Genomic DNA, 15,061 nt, shown 5'->3' with positions numbered 1-15,061 from the left:
CTCCCTTTCAAATAAAATATTAAAAACTCTAATTTCTATCTTGCCTCAGTTTCTCCAACATTACATCATCATCACTCTGCTGGATTATTTTAAAAGTATTCAAAGTAGTCTTCCTACCTGAAAGGTCTCCCAATTCCATTTCATCCTCTACACTGCTATCAAAGTGATTTTCCTAAAGTATAATTTTAACTATGCCATCTCTGCTAGGTAATAAATTCCAGTGACTTCTTATTACCAATATGATTAAATATTAAGACATTGACTTGATATTTAAGGCCTATCACAATTTAGCCTCTTCCTACTTCTCTGGGCTTATTTACATTATCATATCTCCTCTACTATCCAGAGATATTAGCCAGATTAATACTGGTCCTCACATGGAACTTTCTATCTCCTGTATCAGAACTTTTATACTGGCTGTCATTTCATCCCCATGGTCTGAATGTTCTTCCTTACCTCTGCCTCTTGACATTTTTTACTTCATTTAAAAATCAGTCACCTTCTTTGGAAGACTTTTCAGTATCCCCAGTGATTTGAGTTTTCTTGCCAATGGTGATTGTCTTTCTATTTACTATTTATCATGTATGACTCTATTTTGATTTAATGATAGCTTCTCCATTCTTATGAATTCTTTAAGGACAAGGATTGTTTGTACTTTTTCCTTTTGTTTTTCTTTTCCTTCCTTTTGTCTTTTAGTATAGAGTAAATGCTTAACAAATGTTTGTTTTTTGATTAATTAAACTTTATATTCCTTTAGAACTTATTTAAATATTTCTCACATAGCAGGTGATTAATAAAATGTTTGCAGAAAGGATGAACTCTTCTTGTAATAGCCTTAAGCTTGGAAGAATATGAAAAATGAGTCTAAGTGTCCAAAATAGCTGTCACAAGGCCCAAAACAAAGTAGCAGGGACAGGAGAAGGAAAATGTGAAAGAAATACATTATTTCTTATCCTCTAACTCAAGGATTCACTGGCTTGAACATAATATAAAATTTTTCTATTCATCTGGTTTCTCAAACCACAAGAGAATAGAAGCAGCAAAGCAGAAGAAAGTGGGGGAGGCTGTTTGTGATAGGCACATTGGCAGAAGAAATTTTGACTGTTGATAATATAGGAAAATAACATAAATGAAACAAAATAATAAATAAAAAATAAATTCTCCCATAAAATAATGGTTATGTTCATAATAATGATCTTGAGTTTAACAGAAAAGTAAAATCCAGAGACATTTTAGAATGAGTTACATAAAAATTAACTAGGGGGAAAAATAATGATCGAAGAAGTAAGCTTCATTTACCTGGAAAACTTATCCTATCTCTAGTGATGCTAGATAAATGAAACTTTAGCTATGTTACTAAAATTGAGATCAATATTAATATTTGTTTTAAAATTGTTTTCAAACAATTGATTCAAAATCAACACTCTGATTTCCCTAAGCATATTTTACTTATGTGAATGAAAGTATGACTATGTATATGTATATTAATTGCTAATTTTACAACTGAAATTTTTGTTGGTGTTCTGAATTCCATAGATATTTAACAAAAACTTTCCCTACTACATTTCATACAGATACTACCAATAAAAAGTGATAACATAATATTCACAGAATCATAACATTTAGAGCTGGAAGGGACCTGAGAGATCATTAGTCCAATGTTCTAATTTTATAATGACTAAATTAAGATAGAAGAATTTCTAACAATTACTAGATAGGAAAAATAATTTCCTGAATATATACAATTAGCTTACCAATGCCAGAATTGAGAAGTTGCCAAATTCCAGTCCAGGGCACTCTCTAGTAGACTGTACTTCTCAGTATACAAGCAACAGACTAAAGTTAAATTTTATGCTAAATTTACCTTGGTAAACAAAATGGAATCCCCTGGCAGATGCACCACTTTTTGCACTGAACCGCAATAGAATTTGATTGGATGTGGCTAAAGGCAGTGTTTCTCCTGCAAATAAATAGAGGGGAAAAAATTTTTTTTAATCTGTATATGTATGTGTGTGTATATATATATATATATATATATATATATATATATTATATCTATATCAGAGAATCCAAAAAACATGCCAATCTCTGGTGTATAATAAAATTTCTGAGATGATTCCTAAGAAAATAATTGGCTATGTTTGCAATCTCACTATTATATTACTAGCTTTTTAATAATTTCCCCACAGGTTTTACCACTAAAATACATTTTTTGGGGGGGTAACCCAGGTTTAAAACATTTTATACACTTTGGAAATAAAACATTTTACTCTTTATGAAATGATGACTTCTTATGAAACATAAGCATTTGTAGTGGGTTTTTTTCCCAAATAGTTGAGAATAATCTACAAATTGTATTTTTGAAGAATCATGAAGAATTTATTTCATCTAGAAAGAATCAATTTAAAACTTTTGTTGGGAGCATTTTTTATGCTATCCACAACCTTTCTTAGAATCCACAATACTCCAAGAGATTTAAAGACATTACAAAAAGTCTTTTATAATTCCCTTACCCCACTCCCAGTCTTTAAAGTTGTCCAAACAAATAGCTATCTAGATTTTATTTGAACACACAATTGGGTTGATGACTGGAAAGAGGAAGAAAAAGAGAGTCCATGATTTGAAAGTAAGAGTAAATTATCACTTTTGTTCTTTGTTACACAATTTAGTTTTGTCGCTAATAGGATCCTGAGTACCTACCTACCCTTTTTTATCAGCTTTGCAAACACATCAATTAAATATACTCATCCCAAGGGAATGTAAATTTCTATAATTAGGTAATGTGAAATCCTATTTTTGAAGAAACACATACACATTTTATCAGTACCTCATACAATCCCTTACATATAGTAAATATATGTATTTCTTCATTTCTTTCAAGTTTCAACTCAAATACCACATTTTTCATGAAACCATTCTAGACTCTCCAGATACTAGTGCCCTCCTTTTCCTTTTAAAAACATTACCTTATTTTTATTTGATATACACTATATTTTGTACATACTAATATATGTGTACACTCCTGCTTCATTAGAATATATTCCCTTTGTAGGAAGACACGATTTCATTTTTGATTTTGTGTTCCTACTGCCCAACACAGTTACTAGCACATAGAAGCTGTGTAATAAATGCAGTCTGAATGAAAAAATAATATGAGGGAAAAATAGAAAAAATGAAGTAAAATCTCCAAAATGTTAAACTGGCAGTTAAAACCAAGCAATTACTTTGTATCTCCTTCTGCCCTTTCCTTAAAGCCATTAACTCATCCCTACATTTTGAAATTTCTATTTCCTCTTATGTTCCCCAAAGTGTCTGTGACTTCTTTACCTGAATGGAAACCAGAAAGTGAGCTTAGAAGTCTGGCCTGAGGATGTGCTCCATCAAATAATTCAGCCAAATCATTCAGGGCTGTCTGAAAATAGGCAAACTGCCCAAACACAACTGCAAAATAATGAGAAAAATGAGAAAACCTCCATTCAGAAATAAACAATAAATAACATGTTAACATAAAATTAAATTTCTGCAAATTATTGATTTCCTCTTGGATCCTCAGTTTAACAAATCTTATATAAACAAAAGAGTTTTAAATTGTTTTATTATTTTAAAGTAAATAAAAGAAGTTTTCTTAGATGTTTATAAATTAATCAATTTGATTTTTTTTCATATTTGACATTTACTAGAAGTACACATTCCATTACTATATCTGATACTTCTATCTATTTATAAATATAAAGTTAATATAAATTATTTTAATTTTGTTAACTTTGAAGTTAATTTTCATCAAAATCATTCTCTGTAATTTTTTTCTGGAAACTAAAGCACACACTTGTACCAAACTGAAAGAATTTGAGCATGGAAATGTTGATTAACATTATGTCTATTAACTAATTGCCAGCCTAAGTTTAGAGAGGTTCTAGGATAATGAGTATTTCAGCTACAAGAACTAAAGATTGTCTTTGAAGTCATAAAACTCTCACATTGACCAAATTATAGATTCTTGAAGTACCAAAGTTTAATTGTACTGGATCAAGAGAGAAGATTCAGAGTTGCAGTGGTTACTTTACCAATTTTAGAAGTATTCCAGGAGTTTTTCAGTCTTTAGATTGTGTGGATAGGGATAAATAGCATAGGTCATAGATAAGTGAGACGTGGGAGCTTCTGATTTAAAAAGTGAGAAAAAGCAGACCCAATAAAATATCATATTAATGATATTTTGCTAGCTGAGTTCCTCAAGGTCACCTAGGCTGTAAATATAAGATAGCTGCAACTCAAACTCAAGTCAACTGATTGTAGATTCAAAGTTAGATTTAACTATAACATACTCAAATCCATTTGGCTTTTATATAATATACTATTATAAAATAATTATCTCAATATTAAAGCTATAATTATTTTTATTGTAGTTATTTTTCCATTGAATATTAGTGTCTTCCTAAGTCATTTGAATTGCACTAACAGATTTGACAAGAAAATGTAACAATATTTAAAATCATTTTACTATTATATAGTAATGAAGTAAAATTCATTTCTGAACACAGTAATAAATTTATGTTTATAAAAAATATACATATTATGTCATATACCCAGGCCCTAAAATACAAATTACAGAAAAAGCTAATTCTATTATTGTTCTTGATCATAGAAGCACATAAATTATATACCAAGCTAATATAATATGTAATGTTTAAAATTATTTTTAAAATAAAATCAATGACTTTTTATCTTTTTTAAAGAAAAGCAATTGATATTTCAAAGCAGTCTAATAATCTATTTTCCCCTTCTTATCAATAAGTAAAAGTTCAATTTTGAAGAAAAATAAAATCTAAATATTTGCATGAATTGTTTATGCCTGAAACAGAATATGTTAGATATAATAGATATAAATAGATATAAAATATATATGTGAAAGAATAGTGTGCTTAATTAAGAACAAATAAAATGGAAAAAAAAAGTTACTGAAATAGTATCCTTTTAAAGTATGTGTATTCAAAGAAGCAGTGTAATTTCTAGCCACAGAAAATAAATTTTCTTGTTTCTGACAATTTGAAAGGAAGATGGAGGGATGTAAGTAATAAATTTGTTCCTAGACCTGAATTTGGGATGCAGGAATGGAGAGGCAAAATGGATATCAAAATAAAGCACAAAACAGAATAAAATCATGGAAATATAGTAAAGAATTGGTAGAACTACTTAACAAGTTGGGTAGGTCCACAACCCAGAATATTTTACTGGAGGCAACACCAACAATGAAATTGCAGGGGGGAAAAAAAAAAAAATCTTTCAAATTAGTTTAATGGAGTTGCAGACTCTATGAGCAAGAGGATCATGCATACCAAATTGCCACCACAGATGAGAATTACTGGAGCTACTATTAATCTTTGGTATGGTATGAAAAAGGTAAGTCATTAGTTTTATATTTTTAATAATTTTTGTTAACAGGTTAATTAGCTTTATTGTTTGTATCATATAAAGGATCACAAATGTTTTAGTCAGCCAATAAACATTTATTAAATATCTATTACATGCTAAGTTTTAGGCACTGTGTAGTACCCTCAATAATTTACACCTTGGAACAAAGTCTCATACGCCATACCTTAGTTATATTTCTGAAACTAGATTTCCTGAACAAAAGGGAAGGATTGATTAAATATATTTCTAAGACTGAAAGACAAGCATTACAATTAAATATTATGCATCTCTACTTAACATATTTGTTTCCTTCAAGCTAATATATGTGATTTTTTTTTTTTGGTGTGCCAAAAGACTTGTAGCTTAGTTAACTGCAATTAATATTTATACTAGGAAAAAAAATGCTTTTCTCTGGCAAAGAATATAATTATGCGTTCTAATAAGGAAACCTTTTGAAGATTATATCTTATTGCAAAAATGAATATGAAATCATGGGAGAGCCAGTAATAGATTTGTCTTCAGTAGAACACTGAATAGAAGCATGAAGAAAAGAAATAAGGGTCATCTCATCCATGGAAGGAGTTCAAGCTTCACAGGATACCTAATACAGAACATTTAGCAAAACCTCAACAAAATAAATCTAGGTTTTGTTTTTAGTTCCTTTATTATAATTCTATGAGATATCAATAATTTTTGTAGTCCATAATGTCCTTTGTTTACAAACAAACAAGGGTACTTTCTATAACCTAACTTGGAAGTTTAAGTTGAATAGTCTTTAAAAATAAAAAATAAAAAAAATAAAAATAAAAATCATGAAAATAATAAAATAATAAAACCCATTGTGCAATATGTTTATTTGAACAGAAAACAATTTACAAAAGTTTTGCTCAAACTATGATTCTTGTGGAATGTATGATAGACTTTCAATAAATGTCTCTTAAATTGACTTAAAAATTAAGGCTTGAACAATTGTCTCAATGATTAATGCCTACCTTTCTCATTTTTAGAATTATAAGAGCATTTTTAAAACTTACTCTTCAAACCAACAACAGAAATGTCACCTAATTAAGTTCTTTTGACACATATTATAATTACCATTGTTTACATTTATATGGTATATTAAAGTTTGAAAGCAATTATAAAATTTTCTCATTTTATCCTCATAATAACCCTTTAAGGTAGATACTATTTTACAGATTAGAAAACCAAGGTACCTAGAGGTTATTTGACTTCCCCTAGGTAACAGAGGTATTAAGTGTCTTAGGGCACATTTGAACACAGGTCTTATTTACTCCAAGTTTACCATTCTATAAAGTGTACTATCTAGATGCCCTGTGATATCCTACCTATTCTCAAAATTTGGAGGGAAAAAAAAAATGGAGTAATATCTAAGGATTTAATGATCAAAATAAATGGAATAAATGTATCTGATCCTTCTCCTTAGGTTAAGGTGGAGGACATAATTTCTAATTCCCTTTTCATGAATTTTCCTCTAAAGGTAAAGTATGTAAACATATGAGTGATTTATAACTGATAGAAATATTTGAGAAATAAAGGCAACTGTGAGCAGATTTCTATATCTACATCATATATAAAAAGCTAAATCTATGAGAGTTCTGATTTAAGTTGTGCAACTTTAAGTGAATAATGTTTTTAGGTATCATTAAAATTTTAAAAGCACTGAAAATAGTAAAGTAATAAATATTCCCAATGAGACTATTTATCTTACAGGGGTAAGCTATTTATTTTCAGAAAGTAATTTATTTGGTATAAACATTAGAATATTTTAATGCATTAGCTTTATGGAAATGCTTATGTTCTCATTTTTATTGATTTTATTTCCATATGTAGGATAGCCATAATGCTTGGAATGTTCAAAAATGAGTCATTATTAATTGTATCTAAAATGTTCAGGAAAAAAATAGCTTGAGAAGTGCTAAAAGGCTGTGGGTATAATGAGTTCAGCAAAGGGTTTCATTCCATGTTAAAATTTCCCATTCATTAGGAAGGCAGGGAGAGCCCAGCAGAGTAATTAAGCACAGAACTGAGCACAGTCTCCTGCCAAAAACTTACTTTCTTTCAGTCATTGATCCTGATGCACAGGTAAAGGTCATGAGATCTAGAGAAAGGTAGTGATTCAGGAATTTAAGAACTTAGTGGAGTTTTCACTTTATTTTTCAACAAAGGAATATCATTAAAAAAAAAAAGAAAAAAAAAAAAGAAAAGCAGGTTGAAGGGATTTTTTTTTTTTTTTTTTTTAAATTCAGGCCATTAGGAACAGAAACAGTCTATGTAGATAATACAGAGTGGTTCCCTTTAAGCAGGTATTTGATAAGTATAATAGAGCTCACATGAGAAAGTAACATACGTCTCTGCATAGACCAAAGAAAAAAATGGCCTTACAAGACCTGTTTTTGATTAGGTAAAGTAACCAAAGCAAACTAAAGTAGAAAACCCTGCTGAGGATAATCTGCAACATAGGTTTGCTTTTTAACATAAATAGCATAAGTTGCACAAGAGATCACAATGTTTTAATACAGCCAGAATTTAATAGTGTATTGGAAAAATCTAGTTATTAAAAGCAAATAAAATAAAATGTTTTAGTGATATTTTATAATCTATGTTAACATATCTAAAAGCAACTATTTAAAAAGTCCAATATAGTTATATAATTGGTTTTCCTAAGAAATGAATTCATGAAATAAAATACTATTTGTAGCAAAGGAAAAAAAAAATTAGACTACAAGGGGAAAAATACATATCTATATAAATTATTAAAATATATTAAGAAGCATTGCCCACTGTGATCTCTTCCTTCTCTGAATTCTTATAGCATTAATCATAGCATGAATCTGGTATTTTGAGTATCATATTGTATTATTATTGATATTTTTATGCATTTCCTGCCTGTTCAAATAAAATTTTAAAAGTCCTTGAGAATTGGGTATTTATGATTACCACTTTAGAATAATCTTATCCTTTCAGAAGATGCAACATTTGCATTGTATAAAAGAGGGACAGAGCACTATGGACCTAAAAAAAGATATAATTTGTTTTTGCCTAACTGTATTTCTCTAAACACTGGAGATCTAACTCTGACAGTCTGTCAATATATTCTCTGCCTGTCTGCCTCTCCATTTATTTGTTTCTGCCTCTATTTCTCTCTCTCTTGATTTCTCTGTATTTTAAATGGTTAATAAATGCCACTGGATAATCTCTATCATATTATCTAAAATACCAACATAAAGCAGCATTATTATTTATTTTTTTTTTGGAAGGTTCAGTGGGAATGACAGGTAGAATTGAGAGGGGAGGCTCCAAGACTGAGATTTCAATTGGTGTAAAACTAAAGGACTCTCCACAAGAAACTTCATTCCATCAGTGCAGAGACGCAATAGTTTTTCATCTCAAATTCTATTTTATCATTGAGAAGTTAAGTGACATGCACCCAGGTACACAGGCATTATCATCATCATCAAAGGCAGAAATTGAACCCAGATCTTTTAAACTTTCAAGCTCTCTCTTGCAGCATAATTCTCTACAGTATATTCTAACTGAAGAATTTTGCCATGTAATTTTTGTTCTTGCTTTCTTATTTGTTTTTGTCTAATCAACTCTTAGACACAGATGGCCTTTGAAAATACTAAAAATATTACTATCAGCTTTGTTTATGGGTCTGTGAAAGTGTGTATGACAAAAATCAAAACAAAACAAAACAAAACTATGCTCATAAGCTTAGAGATCAAAGCAGATAATGTCTGAATGTTTCATAGACTAAGCTAGCTATTTCAGTGGATTAGACCCTTGGACTAAGTCAGAAAAATCTGAGTTAAAATGTGTTCTCAGGTACTTACCAAATATATATATATATATATATATATATGAGGCAGCTAGTTGGAGTAGTGGATAGAGCACCAGCCCTGAAGGCAGGAGGACCTGAGTTCAAATATCACCTTAGACACTTAACATTTCCTGGTTATATGACCCTGGGCAAGTCACCTAACTCCAATTGCCTCAGTAAAAAAAAAAAAAAAAAAAAAAAGAAGAAAAGAAAAATAAATAAATATATATATGACCCTGTGCTCTAATTGTCTCAATTTCTTTATCTATAAAGTTGAAATGATAATAGAATCTACCTTCTAGGATTGCTGTGAGGATAAAATAAGATAATATTTATAAAGCACTTAGCATAGTTACTTGTATACAGTAAACATTAAATAAACACTTGTTATCTATCATATGAAATAATGTATGGAAAGTGCTTTACAAAATTTAAAGTGATATAAAAATGCTAGCGTTGTCCTTTCTTTGTAGCTATTATTGTTAACAATAATGTTATTTTCTAGCTTTCTCCCAAGTCTCCATTCCTAAATAAATACCTGAATTTAAAGAAGAGAAAGAGTAATCCATGAGGACAATCAAGGAAAAAAAAACTAACAAGAATTAATTTTTCTACATCTAAAAGGGGAAATAAATTAACTGAAAATTGTCTGAACCATAATATAATCCACACCCTGACATATCCTTGCTATCTCTTCTAAACCAGTATACAAAGAGAGTATCCTCTGGGGAAAGTTAGAGGGAAATAAATAGAATGTCTCAGAAATATAGAGGTGACTTCATTTTTATTTTCATATTTGTCATCTATATACTGTAGCAGATACAATCCAAGTTCCTCTGGGAGAAATATTTGTTAAAAAGTCGGGCAAGTTAACACAAAAAGAGATAACTATAAATTTAAAAAGCATACAAAAGGAAATTCTTACCAAATTCCTTTGGTACAGTTATTGAATAATGGCACATCTGACCAGCTGTGTAATTGTGTGGATAATTTGGCGACAAAACAACCCCTTCTGATCCAGTGTACTGTCCTCCACAAGGAGCTGAAAGTAGAATTAATCAAAATATCATATTCCTTTCATATTTCTATAATTCTAAATTTTAGCACCTGTTTCTCCTTGAATGCCTAAACAAATAATAAGCAAGAGTACAATCTCTAGAAAAAGAGTATCTACTGTCAATTTTTCGTACTTATCAAGATATGAGAATCAACAATTATTTTTAAAATGTAAATAGAATAATGCCTGGGACAGCTAGGTGGTGCAGTGATAGAGCACCAGCCCTGAAGTTAGGAGGACATGATTTCAAATCTGGCCTCAGACACTTAACACTTCCTATCTGTGTGACCCTGGGCAAGTCACTTAATACCCATTGCCTCAGCTGAAAAAAAGAGAAAGAAAAAAAAAAATATATTGTCAATATGCTACAACAAGATATTAGAGGTAGTATACATTTTCCAAATGGTTGGGATTATATCAGGAATAAAAAAAATTGGTTCAAAATAAGGAAAACTATAATATAAGCCTATCAATAGCATCAGTCAGTCAAATGATGAAAAACACATTAAAAACATTAAATACTAAAAAATATTTGAAAAAAAGTATTTTTGTTCATTTTTTTTAAAACTCTGTAAAAAATATTCTAAGGTATATAGGAATAAATAACATTTATCTAAAAGCAAGAATGAATATTATATATAACTGAGAAAAGTTAAAAGTTCTCTCTAAAATGATCAGAGATAAAGCAAACATTCCATTATTACAACTATTATTTAACATAGCCCATTAAATGCTAGATACAGCAATAAAACAAGAAAGAAATTGAAGGAATAAGCATAAGCTGAGGATTGAAAGACTCTTTTTAAAAGGCTATCTTCCCCTTTATGGCAGCTGGAAAAAGAGGGATCAGCTAAAGGTTAAGTTCCTCAGATAAACTTCCTGTGCAGATATCCTCCTTGCCTCCCAATTTTTTTTTTTTTTTTCCTTGAGCAGAAGGTCAAGTATAAATTGAAAAGTGTAGTCTTCTAAGGTTGGATTTCCCAGCTGGAGAACGAGAGAGAAAGGAGGAGTTGCCAGCTAACTACAAACCACAAGTTTCAGTTTCCCCATCTAAGTTCATACTACATGCCTCTTTAAGTAAACTTCTAGTTACAAAATACTACAGGTAAAGAATATATTCCTAAGGCAACCTCACTTTGATAGGCTGGTTGATAGACACAGAATGAATTTGGGTTAAGAAAGCCTAGGAGAAAATGAACTCGTCAGATAACCTGCCTTGTCCAATGGAATTATGTTCAAAGCATGTTTTCTAAGACTGCTGTAGTATTTTTTTGTTTGTTTGTTTATTTCCCCCGCTTTTCTGTTATAAAAATAAGCTGTTATTTTGTCACTAATTATTGAGGAATTGAGCTGACTTAATGGTAACCTGTCAGTCATTAGTATTAAATTATTACTTAGAAGCTTTGCACCTCAAATTGTTTTCTATTTTAATTTTAATGGAAGAAAGGGGAAGTTCTATCAGTACCAGATCTCAAATTATGCCATAAAACAAATCATTAAGATGATTTCATGTTGGTTAAAGAATAGAGAGGTCAATTAATGAAACAGATCAGATATATAAGAAATACTCTAGTATTTGGGAAATCTAAAACTTTCAGTGAGAGATGGACAGAGTCACTATTTGGGGTTAGGGGTGAGAGGGAGATGCTAAGAAAACTGGAAAGCAGTTTTTCAGACATGAAATATAGACCAACATCTCAAACCATATATTAAGTAGATACATATGTCCTAAACAATGAGAAGACAAATAACAGTGGTCTCTGAGACCTAACTGCTGTTTTTATTAGGATTGTAGCTGATAGCCATTTGCCTGTTCTGTGAAGCAAACACATTTCTTCACATAGGAAGCTGCTGGCTCTCTACATTTTGTTGCAGTCTTTCTATCTCAGATTGTTCTAACCTTTATTTGTTAGATTCATATTTTTTGTTCTAGATTTTGGTCTCATTACAGCTATATTGGCCTACTTCTGAAATCTAGATCAGCCCATTGATTGCTTTCAGCATGAGCTCAGTCCTGCTTGGACTGAGAGCCAGATATCCAACCCTTATCAGCAAAAAGCAGTTTTTGAATGAGAGAGAGACTTAACCCCTGCTCCTAAGTACTTTGGACTCATATAGGGGAATTGGGAATGGTTGGTGAATTATTGTTAAAATTCTAGCTGTTAAAATTGGATAACTGTTGCTGTTAAGGATATTTATAATATGTATCTACATTATCTACTTGGTCACTATGTCTCCTTCATGATGTAATTGAGGGATTTTTAGGAAATTCCTACTGTACTAGTCTGTTATATATAGAAACTTTAATTCACTCTCAGAATAGTTTATGTGGAATGTTTATTTGACAATTTATTTGCTTTTCTTTGGATGATTCCTTTTGGTAAAAAAAAAAAAAAAAAAAAAGGAGGGGAAGAAAGAGATAGGGAATTAGGGAAACTGATGGATTTTTCTCAAAATACCTAAAAGAATGGGAATCCCTAATTTTCTGTTCACATTGCTTTAGGCACTTCTGCCCCACCCCCATCCCACCAATTCAGATTGAATTGGAAGTCTTTTAAGCAGTTCTTTTTCATTTTTACTATCTGCTTGGTTTAATTATTTAAACCTACTGGACTGTGATTGGTGTTATGCTTTAGCTTTGAAACTTCTTATTCTGTTGCCATTGCCCTGGCAGATTCAGTTTCTGGGACTATTTTCTGATTTCTGTTTTTAGGAAGTCTCCAAGATACAAACACCTGTCTTGGGACTGGCAGTCTAATCCATTTCTCTGATCCTATAACCCCAGTTCCTTAATTAGTATTTCAGCATTCTCAAAGGATATTGAAGTTTTGATATCAGACCTCTAAAAGTTCAAGGTTTGCCTGCCTCGATGGTCTAACTGTGCACACTCTGATAACTCTGCCCAGAAATCTGGATCCTTTCTATATCCCAGTAGCTGTGCCTGTCTGTTCTTCTGAGCAGGGACATGTGGGAGCTACTCTAGGCCTCACCCTTCCCCTTTTTGAGACTCTGACAGCCTTGGGGTGCCCCCCCTTGGATGGGCAGCACTACTGTCTTGAGCACTGCTACTCCTACAATAAGCAGAGACTGAGTTAATTGCACAAATGATTGAAGACCACCTGACTCACAGTGAACTGTCCATCTCAAACTGGATTCTCTGGCTGAGATGGTGCTCCAGAAGTGCAGAGGACCTGACATGTTTGCAACAGGGAGCCTTTGTACTGCTGTTAATTCTGAGATTGTCAGGGAGATATTTGTCTTTGCCATAAGTCCTTGCATAGGGTTGGTCAATTATAGTGATGAGATCTCCTAGTTATCTGGGGAAAGGTAATTCAATGATTTGAATATTCAGAAGAGAGAGTGTGAAATGTTGTGCCACAGTTCCCTTTTATTGTCCTGCCTCAGTTTCCCTAAATTGTTCTGCCTTAGTTCCTTGAATTGTTCTGCCTCAATGCCCCTGGTTGCAACTGCCCTTCCTGACCATTAGGACTGAAATAATTAGGGCTATAGATGGCCACTCTGACATTCCAAAAGAGTCATAAAACTCCAGGTATCCTATCTCAGATACCTAATTGGTATCCTCTTAAGATCAGAGTTCCTGGCTTCTAACTCCATCTAAGTTATCAAGAATTTATGGTCCTCAATCCCCACCTTGTCAGAACCAGGATTGATGATCAGTTCCAGATTTCAGGGCTCAGATTCCACTCCCTTGCCTTTGTCTACCCTAGTTGCTTAGAGCCATTTGTATATATTTCATGGGAAACTCACATTCTCTGCTGGATACTTTGAGACTTGTTCAGTCCTGGGGGCAACATGGATCTTGTTTTGTCCCCAGCACAATCTTTCCTTCTCAAATAAAATATTAAAAACTCTCTAATCTCTCTCTTGCCTTAGTTTCTTCAGCGTTACAAGGGAAAGCCTGTTATCTCTTAAGGCAAGACATTATACTTATGATAACTATATTTATTAGAAAGCTCTTCTGATGTACAGACTAAATGTATCTCTTTGCAATTTCTACCCATTGCTCCTCATTCTGCCCTCTGAGCAGTCTAAAGTCTCCTCCAAATGACATCCTTCCTTCAAATATTTCTAAAACAGATATCATGTCTACTCTCCCCACTCATCTACTTAGTCCAAGCTTAATATAGCCAATTCCTTCAAACAGTATTCATGTGACATGGACTCAAGTCTCTTCATTATCCTAGTTTATTCCCATTTGGACCCTATCCAATGTAGTTTATCAGTTTCCTTAAATCAGGTGCTGTTGTAATTTGTGATCAATTTAGGGGTTTTTGTTTTTGTTTTTTTGGTCCTGTTTTATTTTGTTACAGCAAAGATATTAGAGTGTGTTACCATTTCCTTTTCCAAAAACCATGGTACTCATCTCACATCTATCAGATTGACCAATAAGACAGAAAAAGAAAATGATAAATATTGCAGAATATGTGAGAAAACTGGGATACTAATACAGTGTTGGTAGAGTTTTGAACTCATTCAACTATTCTGAAGAGTATTTTGGAACTAGGTATATAATATACCCTTTACTACAACAATACCACTACTAGGTCTATATCCCAAAAAGATTATTAAAAAAGAGAAAAAGACCGACATATACAAAAATATTTATAGCAACTCTTTTTGTTGTGGCAAAGAATTGGAAATTGAGGGACTGCTCATCATTTGGGGAAATGGCTGAACAAATTGTGGTTTATGAATGTACTAGAATACTATTGTGTTATAGGAAATGATGAACA

General features: G+C 31.7%; 1 protein-coding gene across 1 annotated transcript in view; it reads right to left on the bottom strand.

Annotated features, from left to right (window-relative positions):
* The window catches only part of CSMD1 (CUB and Sushi multiple domains 1), a 2,669,009-nt gene that overhangs the window by 376,504 nt on the left and 2,277,444 nt on the right, over positions 1–15,061 (bottom strand). The window contains 3 exon segments of the mRNA XM_074287957.1: positions 1,865–1,960; positions 3,328–3,441; positions 10,176–10,292. Coding sequence (XP_074144058.1) covers positions 1,865–1,960; positions 3,328–3,441; positions 10,176–10,292 — 327 coding nt within the window.

Source organism: Sminthopsis crassicaudata, chromosome 2, assembly GCF_048593235.1.
Source record: "Sminthopsis crassicaudata isolate SCR6 chromosome 2, ASM4859323v1, whole genome shotgun sequence".
NCBI lineage: Eukaryota > Metazoa > Chordata > Mammalia > Dasyuromorphia > Dasyuridae > Sminthopsis > Sminthopsis crassicaudata.
The sequence above is the reverse complement of the archived record's forward strand: the minus strand, read 5'-3'. Positions and strand labels throughout refer to the sequence as shown.